Source organism: Oncorhynchus keta, chromosome 24 (genome assembly GCF_023373465.1).
Source record: "Oncorhynchus keta strain PuntledgeMale-10-30-2019 chromosome 24, Oket_V2, whole genome shotgun sequence".
Taxonomy (NCBI): Eukaryota; Metazoa; Chordata; class Actinopteri; order Salmoniformes; family Salmonidae; genus Oncorhynchus; species Oncorhynchus keta.
Window position 1 is genome coordinate 36,859,240 of NC_068444.1, and position 19,631 is coordinate 36,878,870.

Genomic DNA, 19,631 nt, shown 5'->3' on the forward strand with positions numbered 1-19,631 from the left:
TAGCCTACACTCAAGCATCATCAAGTCCTCAACATATATTTTGGAGACATATATTGCACATTTCTGTCCCCTCTATGGTTCGTCTTTGTAAGACGACACAGAGCAGGCAGGAAAAAAGAAAAACGATGCATCTCTGACAGTAATCAGAGAGAAGGATTACATCATTTTAGGCACACCAGACTGAAGCACTGCTGTAGCTACCCCAGGCAGACAGACATACACACTGTCTGAATAGAGAAGCTGTGCATAACAACACAGTCCAACTATAAACCTGAACCTGTTCAAAGGATACAACTGCATAAATAACTAAAAGGTATGAATATTTCAACAATGAATAAACCGAAATGTGCAATATGGCTGTTTACTAATGAATTTGAAAAGCATACTGTAAGTAAAAGGAGTTCTGGGGAGAAATCCTCAGTGTGCATACTATTCATCTCAAACTATCAAAGCCACAAATCAAACTTGGCTGCCAAAAACACAAATTGCCACACAAGCGAGGCGTGCCTGCCAAGAACAGTTAGGCATTTCATAAGAACGGAACAAGAATTAGGTTTCTCAATATCAGACTGGCGTGGGAGCCGACACAGAGAATGAGGGGTCAAATATAGGAGGTGAGTGACTGCCTGACTGCCCTGGTTCTGGTGCTTCCATCATACTCCCCTCCGCTCCATGCGGCAGTACTTATTCTTATTTCTATCCTGCTGTAATTATCTGTGGCTATCTGCAGCTCAGGGAAATCAAAGCAGTGGCCTAAAGGCTCTCAGCACTGTGCTGTGACCGGACAGGACGGATGATGTCATCGGAGAAAGGCAGGCGGTAGGGCAGGCGGGCAGCAGAGGAGGCACTGTTATATGCTGGCCTCCATGGGAAGAGGGTGTGGTCCGGCCAGAGGGACAGATAACGGAGAGATGAACGAAGGGAGGGATATCAGTTCGAGGCCAGGGTCGCAAGTGGTGGTGACAGTCTATGGGCAATAAAAGTTGAGGAAACCTGAAGGGGTACTTTGGGGAGAGGTGAAATGCTGTGAACCAGCGAGGATGTCATATACTACAGTCGAGTGGATCAGGGCTTTATGATTCATAGCTTGGTGGAGGCAGGTTATAATTTCTCAGTAAAAATAGTTGGGCCTTGGCTGAGGGAGAGCTGGGGAGGACCAAGTGCACTTTGATCATGCAGATCTGTGGCTAATTTGTTTGACAGATGATAAAACCAGTGCAAAGGGGATTGAGAGTGGCTACACACTGATAACCTTTGATAGATCTGCTCATTGCTTTTCATTTGACTTCCACCTCTATAAAAAGAGTAACACTTAAGCTTCGACTAAGAAAGCGATCACACTCAGATAACACGGGAGATATCTACATTCATTTAGGCAGTAACACTGCTTTTACTAAGAAGCCAGTACTTGCAGTATATTATTGTAAATCAATATATCTCAACATATTTAGAGTACAGTGAAAACCATTGATCACTATTATACTGTCCTTGCATGCATATACAGTATATCACAAAAGTGAGTACACCCCTCACATTTTTGTAAATATTTGAGTATATCTTTTCATGTGACAACACTGAAGAAATGACACTTTGCTACAATGTAAAGTACAGCTTGTATAACAGTGTACATTTGCGGTCCCCTCAAAATAACTCAACAAACAGCCATTCATGTCTAAATCTCTGGCAACAAAAGTGAGTTCACCCCTAGATGAAAATGTTCAAATTGGGCCCAATTAGCCATTTTCCCTCCCCGGTGTCATGTGACTCGTTAGTGTTACAAGGTCTCACATGTGAATGGGGAGTAGGTGTGTTAAATTTAGTGTCATCGCTCTCACACTACCTCATACTGACTGGAAGTTCAACATGGCACCTCATGGCAAAGAACTCTCTGAGGATCTGAAAAAATAATTGTTGCTCTACATAAAGATGGCCTGGGCTATAAGAAGATTGCCACGGCCCTGAAACTGAGCTGCAGCACGGTGGCCAAGACCATATAGCGGTTTAACTGGACAGGTTCCACTCAGAACAGGACTCGCCATGGTCGACCAAAGAAGTTGAGTGCACGTGCTCAGCTTCATATCCAGAGGTTGTCTTTGGGAAATAGACGTATGAGTGCTTCCAGCATTGCTGCAGAGGTTGAAATGGTGGGGGGTCAGCCTGTCAGTGCTCAGACCATACGCTGTACACTTCATCAAATTGGTCTGCATGGCTGTCGTCTCAGAAGGAAGCCTCTTCTAAAGATGATGCACATGAAAGCCTGCAAACAGTTTGCTGAAGACAAGCAGACAAAGTACATGGATTACTGGAACCATGTCCTGTGGTCTGATGAGACCAAGATAAACTTATTTGGTTCAGATGGTGTCAAGCGTGTGTGGCGGCAACCAGGTGAGGAGTACAAAGACAAGTTTGTCTTGCCTACAGTCAAGCATGGTGGTGGGAGTGTCATGGTCTGGGGCTGCATGAGTGCTGCCGGCACTGGGGAGCTACAGTTCATTGAGGGAACCATGAATGCCAACATGTACTGTGACATACTGAAGCAGAGCATGATCCCTTCCCTTCGGAGACTGGGCCGCAGGGCAGGATTCCAACATGATAACGACCCCAAACACACCTCCAAGACGACCACTGCCTTGCTAAAGAAGCTGAGGGTAAAGGTGATGAACTGGCCAAGCATGTCTCCAGATCTAAACCCTATTGAGCATCTGTGGGGCATCCTCAAACGGAAGGTGGAGGAGTGCAAGGTCTCTAACATCCACCAGCTCTGTGTCATCATGTCATCATGTCATCATGGAGGAGTGGAAGAGGACTCCAGTGGCAACCTGTGAAGCTCTGGTGAACTCCATGCCCAAGAGGGTTAAGGCAGTGCTGGAAAATGATGGTGGCCACACAAAATATTGACACTTTGGGCCCAATTTGGACATTTCCACCGAGGGGTGTACTCACTTTTGTTGCCAACGGTTTAGACATTAATGGCTGTGTGTTGAGTTATTTTGATGGGACAGCAAATGTACACTGTTATACAAGCTGTACACTCACTACTTTACATTGTAGCAAAGTGTAATTTCTTCAGTGTTGTCACATGAAAAGATATACTCAAATATTTACAAAAATGTGAGGGGTGTACTCACTTTTGTGATATACTGTAGGCCTTAGGACAAAATAATTGTTTCATAGAAACACTACTCTTTTCTATGGGTTAGCCTGTAAAATTTTTATAACAGAGGGTCAACTAACTTCCTCTTTTGTCCTATTCTTTCTTTACCCACAAGAACAGAAACAGTTCCTCTTATGCTTTAAAATGGTGTGCGCCAAAGCGGAAGTGAGTTTATATCGCATTCTAATTTAAAAAATGACCTTACTCAGCTCTTCTGCATTGTTCCAGGCCCGGGTTAACCACCTGTTTGTAATACCGATAGTGGTCCACTTATGGCCTGGATCCAGTCGAATTCGAGGAAAGTGTGGGGAAGAGGAGGATTGTGTCATGTTTTTTTGTGGGTTGACATGTTTCATGGACGGTTTCCAATGTGGGTACAGCATGCTGCGTGTGTGTGGGCTGCGGCTGGCTGTAGGGAACACCCTCCGTACCAACAGGGGCCCCTGTGAACACTGCAACAGACACACTGGCCATCAGAAACTGTTTCAAATGTCTTATGTCATTTAGTGACTTTGCGAACTCTGCCAGCTCTTGCAAAACCAACATTCCTGCTTCTGTTGTTCATTTTTGGCAGCTGGCTTGGGTTGTCAATGAAATCAGACATTTCGCTAGAGTAAAGGGTAAAAAGAGGAGATTCTGCAAACGCTCCAAACATTAAGACAGGGAATTCACTTCCAAGAATAAAAAAAAAAAGTAATGCAATTGGCTAGGGTAGCATGCATTAAGCCTCTGGAAAAGATGTTGGCAAGCCACCCTGGATGAAAGGACACCTCTCCACCCTAAAACTAGTGCTCCAGGAACCGTGTCAAACCGCTGACCCCAAATCCTCTGCAATATATTATGGGGAACAAATAAGCCAGGAGACCACAGTGATTTATATCAGGCGTGCCATGTCCCGCCAGTGCTCCCCGAGTTCATTCATCTTTTGCAAACGATACATGGCCGTATTTCCCACTCATTTCCCCTGCAAGGAAAGGAAAAGTGCTGTGAAGGCCAAGACACACCACAAGACGCGCACAAGCTATGCCTGAGTATTCAGCCGGATACCAATCATAAAACCAAACGCTTCAGACGAGACAACATTGAACAGTATGTTCAGAACTTGCCCACTGTACATTTGACAGCTTGGATATGTGGTTGATTGAAACCAAAGGCTTTGATTTATTTCATATTGTTTGCAGTTCTAAAGGGATAGTGGCCAGATCGTCGATCGTAAGGCAATAAATCAGAAATCAACAGAATAACATGCACACATCCAGTCCAATCATCTACTAAAACAACGTTTTAAATGTTTTTATTTAACCTTTATTTATACAGGTTTTTCTCATTGAGATAACATCTCTTTATCAAGACTAAACCACTTTTTCAAGACAGTTTCAGACTAAACAACTTACATACACTAACGCAACATTGGACCAAACTATAGGCATACACACAGTACAACAATTACATATTACGTAACAAAGGACTCCAGTACCTTTGACAGTACAGACAATGTTGATATGGGTCGATAGGTGTCAAGTAGCGAAGGATCTCCACCTTTCAGGAGAGGCAGTACAAAAACAGATTTCCATAACTTCGGGATTTCCTTAATGTTAAGCGTGAGGTTAAAAGTACATGTTAAGGGGGGAGCAATGATGTCAACAGCTAGGTGTGGGAGGCGGGGGTCTAGATCATCAGGGCCAGGGGATTTCTTTCTATCCATTTCTTTCAGGGCTTTGTGCACATCTGAAACGGAGAAGGATGAGAAGGAGAACCTGGCAAAGGAGTGCACAGGGGTGTCGGGTAAATTCACAGGGGGCTCATTTATAACTTCAACCTTTTCAAATAAACTGCCTGCATCTAGAATATGCTGATTTAAGGCTTTCAAAATAGAGGTTCTCTCAGTTACAATCTGTGTCTCTACCAACAATTGTTTCGGAAGCTGTGTATCTTTTTTTGCACTCCAAACCTTTCACTACTAAATTTGGAGGGATTATTTAAATTATCCGAAGTAGATTTAAGGTATGCTTTCAGTTTTCGGGTCATTGCCACACCCATATTTCAAAGACATTTAAAAGACATCCAATCATCCTCTTGCTGTAGCCCACATAGCATTTCGTTCCCTTATGATTTTAGTAAATTCATCAGTAAACCAAGGGTTCTTTCTGCACTTAATCCTGATTTTTTTTTTTTAAAGGGGCATGCCTATTGCATACATCCTGGAATGTGTTGTGGAAGTAAGATAAGGCTAGTTCAACATCAGGGACTAATTCAATTCTATTCCATTCCATGCTAGATACGTCATGTAAAAAAACTTGAATATCAAACTGATTCTAGTTTCTTTTCATAATGACACGTGAAGATTGCTTAGGAGTTAGTTTTACCATCTCACACACAGGAAATAGCACAGTGATCACTAATGTCATTTGCAAAAATACCAGAAGCATTGAAACGATGAGGAGTATTGGTTAAGATCAAATCAATCAAAGAGGATAATTTATAATCAACCTAGTTACACTGTTGACAATCTGGGTGAGATTATAGGTATTCCATAAAATTTTGAGTTGATCAGAGCTAGATGTTAACCAATCCTGATTCAGATCACCCATCAGGACAAACTCAGAGTTGACATTCTGTGATAACAATTCGAAACAAAATACAATCCAGAGAGCCAGCAGTAGCAGATGGAGGTCTATAAACAACAAGATACAACAATATCTAAAGATGAGATGAGGTTTAGGATCAAAGACAGATATTGAAATTGCTTAGGTTTGGTAACAGAAGTCAGAACGACCGCCAAGCTTCAGCAGAAGACTTCTTACATTCAGTTGCAGACACTTTAGGCCACTCTGACTACTTACTTCGGCAGGGGTATAAATGTCAGGACCTGGGTTAGATTGCACATTTCCAGACAGTAGAAGCAGCAAGATAATGGCAAGTCTTGATCGGGGGTTTTTACAGACGGGACTTGAACGACAATCCATAGTCACTAGTCTTTAAGGCCACATATTTCAGGAGATGTGTGAAGTCCAGAGACATGGTTAAGCACCAAGAGAACAGTCCTGACATGTAAGCGCAAGAGTCAGATTTCTCCCATGTTGTTTGGGAGAAATATGTACAGTTCTCACGTGCATTTTACGGAGCAAGAGGGTGGTTTCTCCCAAAACACAAAGGAGAAACAGTCATGTATTTCCTCATTCACAGAGCAACGGGCTCTAAAAGTATTGCCAACATGGTAAAAGCCAAGGTCAGACAACAGCGAAACGAGCGACAGCAGCATGTTAGTTTATTGCCCTATCAATTACCACGGGAGAAAACACAGTGCTAGGCACATACAAAGTTAACAGAACAACCTAAGATATGTAGCCAACGCAACGTTAAACCCTCATTAAATGGGCTATGAATGGGCTACTTCAAATGAAAAACGTTCCTAAATAATAATACAAAACACAGCAAGAATCACTAATCAAATAGTCCAACAGCAGATCAGTAAACAAGTCTGCGAAGCTCCGGGGGGAGAGAGGGAGGGAGAGAGAGTGGCGAGGGCACCTGTAGCAGACTGGGAGAGACAGACCAGGGCAGACGGGGAGCAGTGCAGCAGGTAACAGGAGGTGGCCGAAGAGAAGCCCTCAACTAGGCAGACATCCAGGGCGACAATAAATTATAAAATAACCGTTGGGCAGAAAACAAAACCATGAAGGTGATATAATCGCTAACCAGTACGGTAATAAAAATGGCTCAAATCCAGACCAGAATGGACGGTCATGTAAAAGCAGGGAGCAAAATATTTGGTGATCAGATCCAGTGTGATGCTGTGTTCACACTGTCCACAAAATGAGGTGGGAAAAAAGACATGCATTCACACTAAATCTATATAGTCTATGACTAAAAACAGTTAGAGGAACAGGTGCAGATAGGTAAGTCTTCACATACTGTACTCCTAACCTTTTGTGTTGCCCAGAGCAACACAAAAGGAATTCTATGGAGGAAATCGTACCACTTTTTGCAAAGAGAGCCATGCTATATTGAAACCTTAAGAACAACAGGCCTATACCTCGACCATCTCTATTATGTTAACCAAACGTAGAACACATGAAACCATTATCTAAAGACTAACTGCACAACAAAGAGCTGGACCACCAGATGCTTCAAAAAAACACTAGATACCTGCGGTTTCAGATGCTTCAAAAAACACTAGAACCCTGCAGTATCAGATGCTTCAAGAAACACAAGATCCCTGCGGTTTCAGATGCTTCAAGAAACACTAGATCCCTGCGGTTTCAGATGCTTCAAGAAACACAAGATCCCTGCGGTTTCAGATGCTTCAAAAAACACTAGATCCCTGCAGTTTCAGATGCTTCAAGAAACACAAGATCCCTGCGGTTTCAGATGCTTCAAAAAACACTAGATCCCTGCGGTTTCAGATGCTTCAAAAAACACTAGATCCCTGCAGTATCAGATGCTTCAAGAAACACAAGATCCCTGCGGTTTCAGATGCTTCAAAAAACACTAGATCCCTGCAGTATCAGATGCTTCAAGAAACACAAGATCCCTGCGGTTTCAGATGCTTCAAGAAACACTAGATCCCTGCGGTTTCAGATACTTAAAAAAAAAACTAGATCCCTTTGGAGACTCAGTCAAGGTGGTTCTGAGGGGTTTTACCAATAAACTTGTTCATTTCAAAAAGGGTCTGCAGAGAATAGATAAATCCACATTGACTCTGTTCAGCGAGATCAAAAGTAAAATTCATACAGTAGCTGCCAAAAATGATTTGATATGAAAAAAAATCACTATTTTGTGTATGATTTGGCTTTCTAGACATGTTTTATTAGAATTACTGTTTGGGTAGATTTCTGCACATTATCCACAGACTATTCTTATTCCCCATTTCTCTGTTCAACATAATGACAACACATTTATCAGTGTCTCATATTTTCAGAATTTTGAGCAACCAGGACAGAGGAGGAAGTGTGAAGCAAGGGTTATTTTGGAGCTTGATTCTGTTTAAATGACTTCCAGACTGCATCCTCATGGGGGCAGGGACTGGCTCCAGCTCACACCTGTTACTGCCCTCCTCTGTCCAGTCCCTCGCACTGCACCACTATCACTGACATCTTCACATTTTTCGGAGGACCTTTTTTGCTAAATAAAATGCATAATGAATGAATCTGACAAAGTCATTACTACCACCCACATTTAGAAATATATCTTATCTACTGTATATAATTTGCATCTAATCTATAAAGGCAAACCAATGTATGGTGGTCTTAAACATATATAAATATACAAAACATTAAGAACACCTGCTCTTTCTTGACATTAAACTGACCAGGTAAATCCAGGTGAAAGCTATGATCCCATATTGATGTCACTTGTTAAATCCACTTCCATCAGTGTAGATGAAAGGGAGGAGACAGGTAAAAGAAGGATTTTTAAGCCTTAAGATATGGATTGTGTATGTGTGCCATTCAGAGGGTGAACGGGCAAGACAAAATATTTAAGTGCCTTTGAACAGGGTATGGTAGTAAGTGCCAGGGGCACTGGTTTGTGTCAAGAAGTGCAACACTGCTGGGTTTTTCATGCTCAACAGTTTCTTGTGTGTATCAAGAATAGTCCACCACCCAAAAGACATACAGCCAAATTGACACATCAGTGGAATGCTTTCAACACCTTGTAGACTCCATGCCCCGACGAATTGAGGCTGTTCTGAGGGCAAAAGGGGGGTAGCAACTCAATATTAGGAAGGCGTTCCTAATGGTTGGTATACTCAGTGTATAAGTAGCCTTGTTGCACAAGCCATGGCTTGGAAGAGCCGGAATGGCTCATTAGGGGAAGGATGTTATTTCTTGTTTCTGTAGCGTAAGGCAGCTTCATGTGTACCGCTTGGACAGGACGCTAGTCTATTGCCGGGCCTATTCAGAGTGTGGCAAAAAGTATATACACTATATATACAAAAGGATGTGGACACCCCTTCAAATTAGGGGATTCAGCTATCTCAGACACACCCGTTGCTAACAGGTGTATAAAATCGAGCACACAGCAATGCCATCTCGATAGATACATTTGCAGTAAAATGGCCTCACTGAAGTGCTCAGTGACTTTCAATGTGGCACCCATTATAGGATGCCACCTTTCCAACAAGTCAGTTCATCAAATTTCTTCCCTACTAGAGCTCTAGAGCCCTACTAGAGCCCGGTCAACTCTAAGTGCCGTTATTGTGAAGTGGAAATTTCTAGGAGCAACAACGGCTAAGCCCCGAAGTGGTAGGCCACATAAGCTCACAGAACGGGACCACCGAGTACTGAAGCGCAGCAAAATAATTGTCTCTCCTCAGTTGCAACACTCACTACCGAGTTCCAAACTGCCTCTGGAAGCAACGTCAGGACAATAACTGTCCGTCGTGAGCATCATGAAATTGGTTTCCATAGCCGAGCAGCCGCACACAAGCCTAAGTTCACAATGCCAAGTGTCGGCTGGAGTGGTGTAAAGCTTGCCGCCTTTGGACTCAGGAGCAGTGGAAACACGTTCTCTGGAGTGATTAAATCACACTTCACCATGTGGCAGTCTGACGGACGGTTATGGGTTTTGCGGACAACAGGAGAACGCTACCTTCCCCTATGCCTAGCACCAACTGTAAAGTTCGGTGGAGGAGGAATAATGTTTTGGGCTAGGCCCCTTAGTTCCGGTAAAAGGAAATATTAACGCTACAGCATACAGTGACATTCTAGACGATTCTGTGCTTCCAACTTTTTCCTGTTTGTGCCCCTGTGCACAAAGCGAGGTCCATACATAGTTTGTCGAGATCGGCGTGGAAGAACTTGGCAGGCCTACAGAGAGCCCTGACCTCAACCCCATCGAACACCTTTGGGATGAATTGGAACGCCAACTGTGAGCCAGGCCTAATCGGCCAAAATCAGTGCAAGACCTCACTAATGCCCGTGGCTGAATGGAAGCAAATCCCCGCTGCAATGTTCCAACATCTAGTGAAAAGCCTTTCCAGAAGAGTGGAAGCTGTTATAGCAGCAAAGGGGGGACTAACTCCATATTAATGTTCATGATTTTGGAATGAGACGTTCGATGAACAGTGTATATTCATACAGTAACAATTGTTTTCCCAATGATGTTGAGTGTTCTAGAATGAACCAGTTGTCCTGATGAATACACACAATCAATCCATGATGAGATCAACACACTACATGCAGACAGATGGTTCGTTTGGGTCAGATTTAATTTGACCGAAAACTATAGCGAGAAGAAAATATGCATGCAAGTGTCAAAAGATCTGTGTATAAATTACAAACAACAAAGGAGCCGGGGCTCTGAAGAATGCTCCCAAATGACTCCAGCCTGTCTCTGTAAAGCAGAACCATTTGTATGGATAGAGTTTCTCACAGTAAACCTAAGCCCAAAAGGCACAGAGCACATTTCTCAAATGAATCCATAAATCTATTTCTAAGTCATGGGGGCTTTGAAGTCATTTCTATGGCTTTGAATGAAAGCAGTCAAACTGGGCCGACTAACTAGCTTTGGAATTTGTCTATTAAGTGAACTCACTAGCAGCACATTATGTACTTTTACCCCTACCCACATGTACATACTGTATTATCTCAATTACCTCAACTACTTCGTACCACTGAGCGTTGACTCAGTACTGGTATTCCTTGTATGTAGCCTCGTTATTGTTGAAATTGTGCTACTATTTCCTTTTTTATTTAGCAAATATTTGTCTTACTTTTTAACTCTGTTGTTGGGAATGTCTACAGTAAGCATTTTACTGTAAAGTTGTTGCATGTGACCAGCATGTGACCAGTACAATTTGATTTGATCCCCAGTAGAGATTTTTTTAAAACATTTTCTCGAGACAACACTGTGAATATTGTAGAGACAGGTTATTCGATATGTAATACTTACAGAGGCTCTGTCTAAATTTAAATAACCTATTCCCCTCTGCTCCTTAAGATTCAGCAAATCTTGAATTGGACTGACATTTACTGTTTGTAAAGTACATGTCACAGTCATTCAGTATATGGTAACATAGCTGACACCATCACTTCAGCCATACTATAGTTCCTTTCAGGTGTACCTCCCAGCTTTAACTGTCACTCGCAGTGCAGCACAGTTCAGGAAGATATCTCCGCTTCACCAACTCATCCTCTACAGTCGTGACCAAAACTTTTGAGAATGGCACAAATATTAATTTTAACAAAGTCTGCTGTCTCAGTGTCTTTTGATATTTTTGTCAGACGTTACTATGAAATACTGAAGTATAATAACAAGTGTTTCATAAGTGTCAAAGAATTTGATTGACAATTCCATGAAGTTTATGCAAAGAGTCAATATTTGCAGTGTTGACCCTTCTTTTTCAAGACCTCTGCAATCCGCCCTGGCATGCTGTCAATTAACTTCTGGGCCACATCCTGACTGATGGCAGCCCATTCTTGCATAATCAATGCTTGGAGTTTGTCAGAATCTGTGGGTTTTTGTTTGTCTACCCGCATCTTGAGGATTGACCACAAGTTCTCAATGGGATTAAGGTCTGGGGAGTTTCCTGGCCATGGACCCAAAATATCAATGTTTTGTTCCCCGAGCTACTTAGTTATCACTTTTGTCTTATGGCAAGGTGCTCCATCAGGCTGGAAAAGGCATTGTTTGTCACCAAACTATTCCTGGATGGTTGGGAAAAGTTGCTCTCGGAGGATGTGTTGGTACCATTCTTTATTCATGGCTGTGTTCTTAGGCAAAATTGTGAGTGAGCCCACTCCCTTGGCTGAGAAGTAACCCCACACATGAATGGTCTCTGGATGCTTTACTGTTGGCATGACACAGGAGTGATGGTAGCGCTCACCTTGTCTTCTCAAGACAAGCATTTTTCCCGGATGCCCCAAACAATCGGAAAGGGGATTCATCAGAGAAAATGACTTAAGCCCAGTCCTCAGCAGTCCAAACCTTTAGCAGAATATCAGTCTGTCCCTGATTCTTTTCCTGGAGAGAAGTGGCTTCTTTGCTGCCCTTCTTGACAACAGGCCACCCTCCAAAAGTCTTCACATCACTGTGCGTGCAGATGCACTCACACCTGCCTGCTGCCATTCCTGAGCAAGCTCTGTACTGGTGGTGCCCCAATCCCGCAGCTAAATCAACTTTAGGAGACGGTCCTGGTGCTTGCTGGACTTTCTTGGGTGTCCTGAAGTCTTCTTCACAACAATTGAACCGCTCTCCTTGAAGTTCTTGATGATCTGATAAATTGTTGATTTAGGTGCAATCTTGCTGGCAGCAAAATCCTTGCCTGTGAAGCCCTTTTTGTGCAAAGCAAATGATGACGGCACGTGTTTCCTTGCAGGTAACCATGGTTGACAGAGGAAGAACAATGATTCTAAGCATCACCCTCCTTTTGAAGCTTCTAGTCTGTTATTCGAACTCAATCAGCATGACAGAGTGATCTTGTCCTCGTCAACACTCACACCTGTGTTAACGAGAGAATCACTGAGATGATGTCAGCTGGTCCTTTTGTGGCAGGGCTGAATTGCAGTGGAAATGTAAAAATGTTTTGGTTTTACCTTTATTTAACCAGGCAAGTCAGTTAAGAACACATTCTTATTTTCAATGACGGCCTGGGAACAGTGGGTTAACTGCCTGTTCAGGAGCAGAACGACAGATTTGTACCTTGTCAGCTCGGGGGTTTGAACTTGCAACCTTCCGGTTACTAGTCCAACGCTCTAACCACTAGGCTACGCTGCCGCCCCCGGAAATGATTTTTGGGGATTCAATTCATTTGCATGGCAATGAGGGACTTTGCACTTAATTGCAATTCATCTGATCATTCTTCATAACATTCTGGAGTATATGCAAATTGCCATCATACAAACTGAGGCAGCATACTTTGTGAAAATGTATATTTGTGTCATTCTCAAAACTTTTGGCCACGACTGTACTGCCCTACTTTGACCATCCTCAACATTCTGTGCGTGATACCAAACTAGTAATTCGGAATTCAGCATCTTAGACCATCTCTTCACCCTAATAGCAATAGGCACTTTTCCTCCACCGTTTTCACTTGTCTTATTCCCCTTTTCAGTCCAGTGGCTCATTTGGAATGCAGCGACTTCTGCTCACACTCTGCATTATTCACCGTTTCCAAGAAACTCTACACACCCTGGAGGACTATGCCTTCCTCTCCCATTTCCATATTTGTCCTTTAGGAATCTACACTACACTGCGTTAGGGTTTCGAAATCTCACTTGGAGAATACAAATTTGGCTGTGGATGCGAGCCCCTCGCAGCCAGATAGACAGCTGGAGACTGATTTAACATGCGACTGGAGGGACCCGGACAGCGGTGTGGCAGCCAAGGACAGGCTTTGTGTTTGTTGGTCTACTGGTGGGGCCTAATCACCCACCGTCCAGCCAGTCAGCTGTCTTTCTGTCTGTCTGTCTGGAGAGGCTAGAGTGATGCATTCATACATATGTGTTGGAGTGAGGAGCAAATATCAAGAAAGATTTCTCATAACATCCAATTTCTTAAGTCAGAGGAAGGATGGGGAGCTTCATCATGAACATAAAATTAAGTAGCAGCTTGTTGTCAGAGCCAAGGTCCAACAATGTCCAGCATACCTGGCACAATTGGGGGGAGCACAATGGCAGATTTTCTACCTTGTCGGCTCCGGGACTTGAACCAGTTACCTTTCAGTTACTGGCACAACGCTCTAACCCTGAGGTTACCGTAAGACCTGGCTGTCTCCAGCTATGCCAAAACTCACATTTAACTAGAGGCAGAGGTGAACTAGACAATATCTGAATATCTCACATATTGTTCAATGCACATATTTTACTGATTAGAAACAAAACCATAGGCTGTATATACACTGAGTATACCAAACATTTGGAACACCTTCCTAATATTGAGTTGTACCCCGTTTTGCCCTCAGAACAGCCTCAATTCGTCGGGACATGGAGTCTACAAGGTGTTGAAAGCGTTTCACAGGGATGCTGGCCCAATTCGACTCCAATGCTTCCCATAGTTGTGTCAAGTTGGCTCCTACTACCATACCCCATTCAAAGGCACTTAAATCTTGTCCTGCCCATTCACCCTCTGAACGGCACATACACAATCCATGTCTCAATTGTTTCAAAGCTTAAAAATATTTCTTTAACCCCATCTCCTCCCCTTTATTTACACTGAATGAAGTGGATTTAACAGGTTACATCAATAAGGGATCATAGCTTTCACCTGGATTCACCTAGTCAGTCTGTCATGGAAAGAGTAGGTGTTCCTAATGTTTGTACACTCAGTGTACAGTATATCAGGGGTACATAATATATAATAATAATAATATATGCCATTTAGCAGACGCTTTTATCCAAAGCGACTTACAGTCATGTGTGCATACATTCTACATATGGGTGGTCCCGGGAATCGAACCCACTACCCTGGCATTACAAGCGCCATGCTCTACCAACTGAGCTACAGAAGGACCACATAACTCAGGCCCTCAAGATCCTCAGTCCAGCTGTTTTTAACCTCCTTGGATCCTAATTGATAAAAGGCCAGGATGAAAAAGGAGCAGCATACAGCACATACAGACCCTCAAAGACTGGAGCTGTGTAGTATTATGACTAACCATGCATATGTCTGTGCATCAGCGGATGGTTGGTAGATCAATACTCACAGGAGCCCACGTCTCCTTGCAGCTGTAGGATCTGCGGTATGGCCACGGTGAGGACCACAGCGTCAAACTGCTCCGTGGCCGTGCCCTTCCGACACACCTCCCAGCTCGCGCCATTCTGGTAGATGTGGGTGACTTGGTGGTTAAATAACACCTCTGCACCTCACCGTTCCAGTGAAAGAGAGGGATGGACGGAGGAAGAGAAGGAGAGAAAGAGAGGCGGTGAGGAAAAATCCAGAGAGGATGTCAAATACAGAGAACCTGTTTGATTGTGCATCACTGGGGAAATGATTCAAACTTCGTGGTTAATGATACACAGCCTGGAGATGGTTACACACACACACACACACACACACACACACACACACACACACACACACACACACACACACACACACACACACACACACACACACACACACACACACACACACACACACACACACACACACACACACACACACACACACACACACACACTCTGCCGCACATGGCGGTGGCAAGAGACGAGTAGAACAGTATGTTACCTCACCACAAACAGTAATCAAATGATGCACAATGAGGAGGAAACACAGGATGAGATAGTAAATTAGAGCAAGGATGCACAGCTCTTCTCTCCGAGGACCCAGAGTTCACATTCCAGAATTAGACTACAGAATCTCTTTAGAGATGAAGAACCAGGTTAGGCGCACCATAGAGATCCAGAAAAAATATAGATGGAGCCCTCAACCTCTTTTTAGTGGAAATAAAATAGCTGTTGTTGCATGAGGGTTGTGATTTGATCTGCTAACACTGTACTATTAGGTTTTGTAGGCTTCAATTCCTGTGAATGTTTTCTAAAAGGCCTGGATATCCCCCTCCTTTATCTGTTGATAGTAGAGGTCAACTGATTACGGTTTTTCAACGCCGATACCGATAATTGGAGGACCAAAAAAAGCCGGTACCGATTAATCGGCCAAATTTAATTTATTTTATTTGTAATAATGACAATTACAACAATACTGAATGAACACTTTCATTTTAACTTAATATAATACATCAATCAAATCAATTTAGCCTCAAATAAATCATGAAACATGTTCAATTTGGTTTAAAAATGCAAAAACAAAAGTGTTGGAGAAGAAAGTAAAGTGCAATATGTGCCATGTAAAAATACTAACGTTTAAGTTCCTTGCTCAGAACATGAGAACACATGAAAGCTGGTGGTTCCTTTTAACATGAGTCTTCAATATTCCCAGGTAAAAAGTTTTAGGTTGAGGTTAATTATAGGAATTATAGGACTATTTCTCTCTATACCATTTGTATTTCATATACCTTTGACTATTGGATGTTCTTATAGGCACTTTAGTATTGCCAGTGTAACAGTATAGCTTCTATCCCTCTCCTCGCCCCTACCTGGGCTTGAACCAGGAACACATCGACAACAGCCCTCCTCGAAGCATCGTTACCCATCGCTCCACTAAAGCCACGGCCCTTGCAGAGCAAGGGGAACAACTACTCCAAGTCTCAGAGCGAGTGTCGTTTGAAACACCATTAGCGTGCACCCCGCTAACTAGCTAGCCATTTCACATCGGTTACACCAGCCTAATCTCGGGAGTTGATAGGCTTGAGTCATAAACAGCTCAATGCTTGAAGCACAGCGAAGAGCTGCTGGCAAACGCACGAAAGTGCTGCTTGAATGAATGCTTACGAGCCTGATGCTGCCTACCATCACTCAGTCAGACTGCTCTATCAAATATCAAATCATAGACTTAATTATAACATAATAACACACAGAAATATAAGCCTTTGGTCATTAACATGGTCGAATCTGGAAACTACCATTTCGAAAACAAAACGATTAATCGGTTGACGACTTGCATCCTTTGACCTCGTATGACATTCCATGACTTTAACCTAGTATGACATTCTGCTATCTTATACTCAATAGACAACGACACAAGCAAATCACATCTCCAACAAGGTCCTTGTCAAAGATATTTCAGACAGACATGAAATGTGTGCTCTTCAAATAAAAGGTAAAAAGGGTAGGAGACAGGGCTACCTGGCTGCTTGAGGAAATGGTTGACGATGGACGACACTCCTGTTGGGAGTGACATAGTTTTTATGGCCTCCATCCCTCACCTCGCCTTCCACTGAGGACAACAGTGGCTTCAGAACACCATGGGCCAGCAGCTCTTCATAGAAACTGAAACACAATGTGATGATGAAGATGAGAGCCATATTGGAATCCAAAGAATAACTTGCTCAAAGTTGACAGAACAAACAGACACCAATGGATTGACATTTGTTGAGTCCCCTTACAAATATTATTGGTAAAATGTTGTAAAATATGTCCACATTTGATTATGCTAGTAACATATTGCCATAATTAGTCTGGTGGCCAACCTTCAAAAAGGTATTTAGTTTGAGATACCCCTACCTGAGGCACAAGAAAACACAACCATGTTTTTTCACATCTCTTAATGTCTCCCATATACAGTACCAGTCAAAGGTTGGGACACACCTACTCATTCCAGAGTTTTTCTTTATTTCTACAATTCTCTACATTGAAGAATAATAGTGAAGGCATCGATACTATGAAATAAAACATATGGAATCCTGTACAGTTGAAGTTGGACGTTTATGTACACCGTAGCCAAATACAGTTGCATTTGGAGTCATTAGGTTGGAGTCATTAAAACGTGTTTTTCAACCACCATTTCCTGTTAACAAACTATAGTTTTTGCAAGTCGGTTAGGACATCTACCTAGTGCATGACACAAGTAATTCTTCCAACAATTGTTTACAGACAGATTAATTCACTGTATCACAATTCCAATGGGTCAGATGTTTACATACACTAAGTTGACTGTGCCTTTAACCAGCTTGGAAAATTACAGAAAACGATGTCATAGCTTTAGAAGCTTCTGATAGGCTAATTGATATAATTTGAGTCAAATGGAGGTGTACCTGTCCTACCTTCAAGTTCCACAAGTCCAACCTTCAAACTCAGTGCCTCTTTGCTTGACATCATGGGAAAATCAAAAGAAATAAGCCAAGACCTCAGAAAGAAAATTGTGGACCTCCACAAGTCTGGTTCATCCTTGGGAGCAATTTCCAAACGCCTGAAGGCATCACGTTTATCTGTACAAACAATAGTACGCAGGTATAAACACCATGGGACCACGCAGCCGTCATACAGCTCAGGAAGGAGACGCGTTCTGTCTCCTAGAGATGAACGTACTTTGGTGCGAAAAGTGCAAATCAATCCCAGAACAACAGCAAAGGACATTGTGAAGATTCTGGAGGAAACAGGTACAAAAGTATCTATATCCACAGTAAAACAAGTCCTATATTGACATAACCTGAAAGGCTGCTCAGCAAGGAAGAAGCCACTGCTCCAAACCCGGCATATAAAAGCCAGACTACGGTTTGCAACTGCACATGGGGACAAAGATCGTACTTTTTGGAGAAATGTCCTCTGGTCTGATGAAATAAAAATTGAACTGTTTGGCCATAATGATCATCGTTATGATTGGAGGAAAACGGGGGAGTCTTGCAAGCCGAAGATTACCATCCCAACCGTGAAGCACGGGGGTGGCAGCATCATGTTGTAGGGGTGCTTTGCTGCAGGAGGGACTGGTGCACTTCACAAAATAGATGGCATCATGAGGGATGAAAATTGTGGATATATTGAAGCAACATCTCAAGACATCAGTCAGGAAGTTAAAGCTTGGTCCCAAATGGGTCTTCCAAATGGACAATAACCCCAAGCATACTTCTAAAGTTGTGGATAAATGGCTTAAGGACAACAAAGTCAAGGTATTGGAGTGGCCATCACAAAGCCCTGACCTCAATCATATAGAAGATTTGTGGGCAGAACTGAAAAAGCTTGTGCAAGCAAGGAGGCCGACAAATCTGACTCAGTTACACCAGCTCTGTCAGGAGGAATGGGCCAAAATTCACCCAACTTATTGTGGGAAGCTTATGGAAGGCTCCCTGAAACGTTTGACCCAAGTTAAACAATTTAATTTAATTCCTAAAATAAAATGGTGATCATAACTGACCTAAGACAGGGAATTTTGACTATGATTAAATGTCAGGAATGATAAAAAACTGAGTTTAAATGTATTTGGCTAAGGTGTATGTAAACCGACTTCAACTGTATATATTGTGTCTTGCCCATTCACCCTCTGAATGGCACACATACACAATCCTTGTCTCAATTGTCTCAAGGCTTAACAGTTATTCTATATTATGTTCCTGTCTCCTCCCTCTTACACTGATTGAAGTGGATTTAACAAGTGACATCAATAAGGGATCATACCTTTCACCTAGTCAGTCTGTCATGGAAATAGCAGGTGTTCATAATGTTTTGAACAATCAGTGTATGCATAAACAACATTGAGATGATAACTCAAACTAGATGGTAACTGTACATGAAGTAAAGTTGTGGGGCTTGCTTTAGCTCTTCAAAAGTATTTTTGTGGTAGTGGAAGAAGTGTACAAAGTTTAACCTTACTATTTAAAGCAAATTAGTTATATTGAACAAAATATAAACACAACATGTAAAGTGTTGGTCTCATGTTTCATGAGCTGAAATAAAAGATCCAAGAACTGTTCCATACGCACAAAAAGCTTATTTCTCTCAAATTGTGCACAAATTGGTTTACATCCCTGTTAGTGAGATTTTCTCCTTTGCCAAGATAATCCATCCACTGGACAGGTGTGGCATGTCAAGAAGCTGATTAAACAGTGTGGCAGTTTTGTCAAACACACAATGCCACATATGTCTCAAGTTTTGAGGAAGCGGCCAATTGGCATGCTGACTGCAGGAATGTCCACCAGAGAATG

General features: G+C 42.6%; 1 protein-coding gene across 1 annotated transcript in view; it reads right to left on the bottom strand.

Annotated features, from left to right (window-relative positions):
• LOC118357473 (renalase-like) overlaps positions 1–19,631 on the bottom strand; it is a 60,944-nt gene that overhangs the window by 34,900 nt on the left and 6,413 nt on the right. The window contains 2 exon segments of the mRNA XM_035734615.2: positions 14,799–14,951; positions 16,840–16,983. Coding sequence (XP_035590508.1) covers positions 14,799–14,951; positions 16,840–16,912 — 226 coding nt within the window. The 5' untranslated portion in view covers positions 16,913–16,983.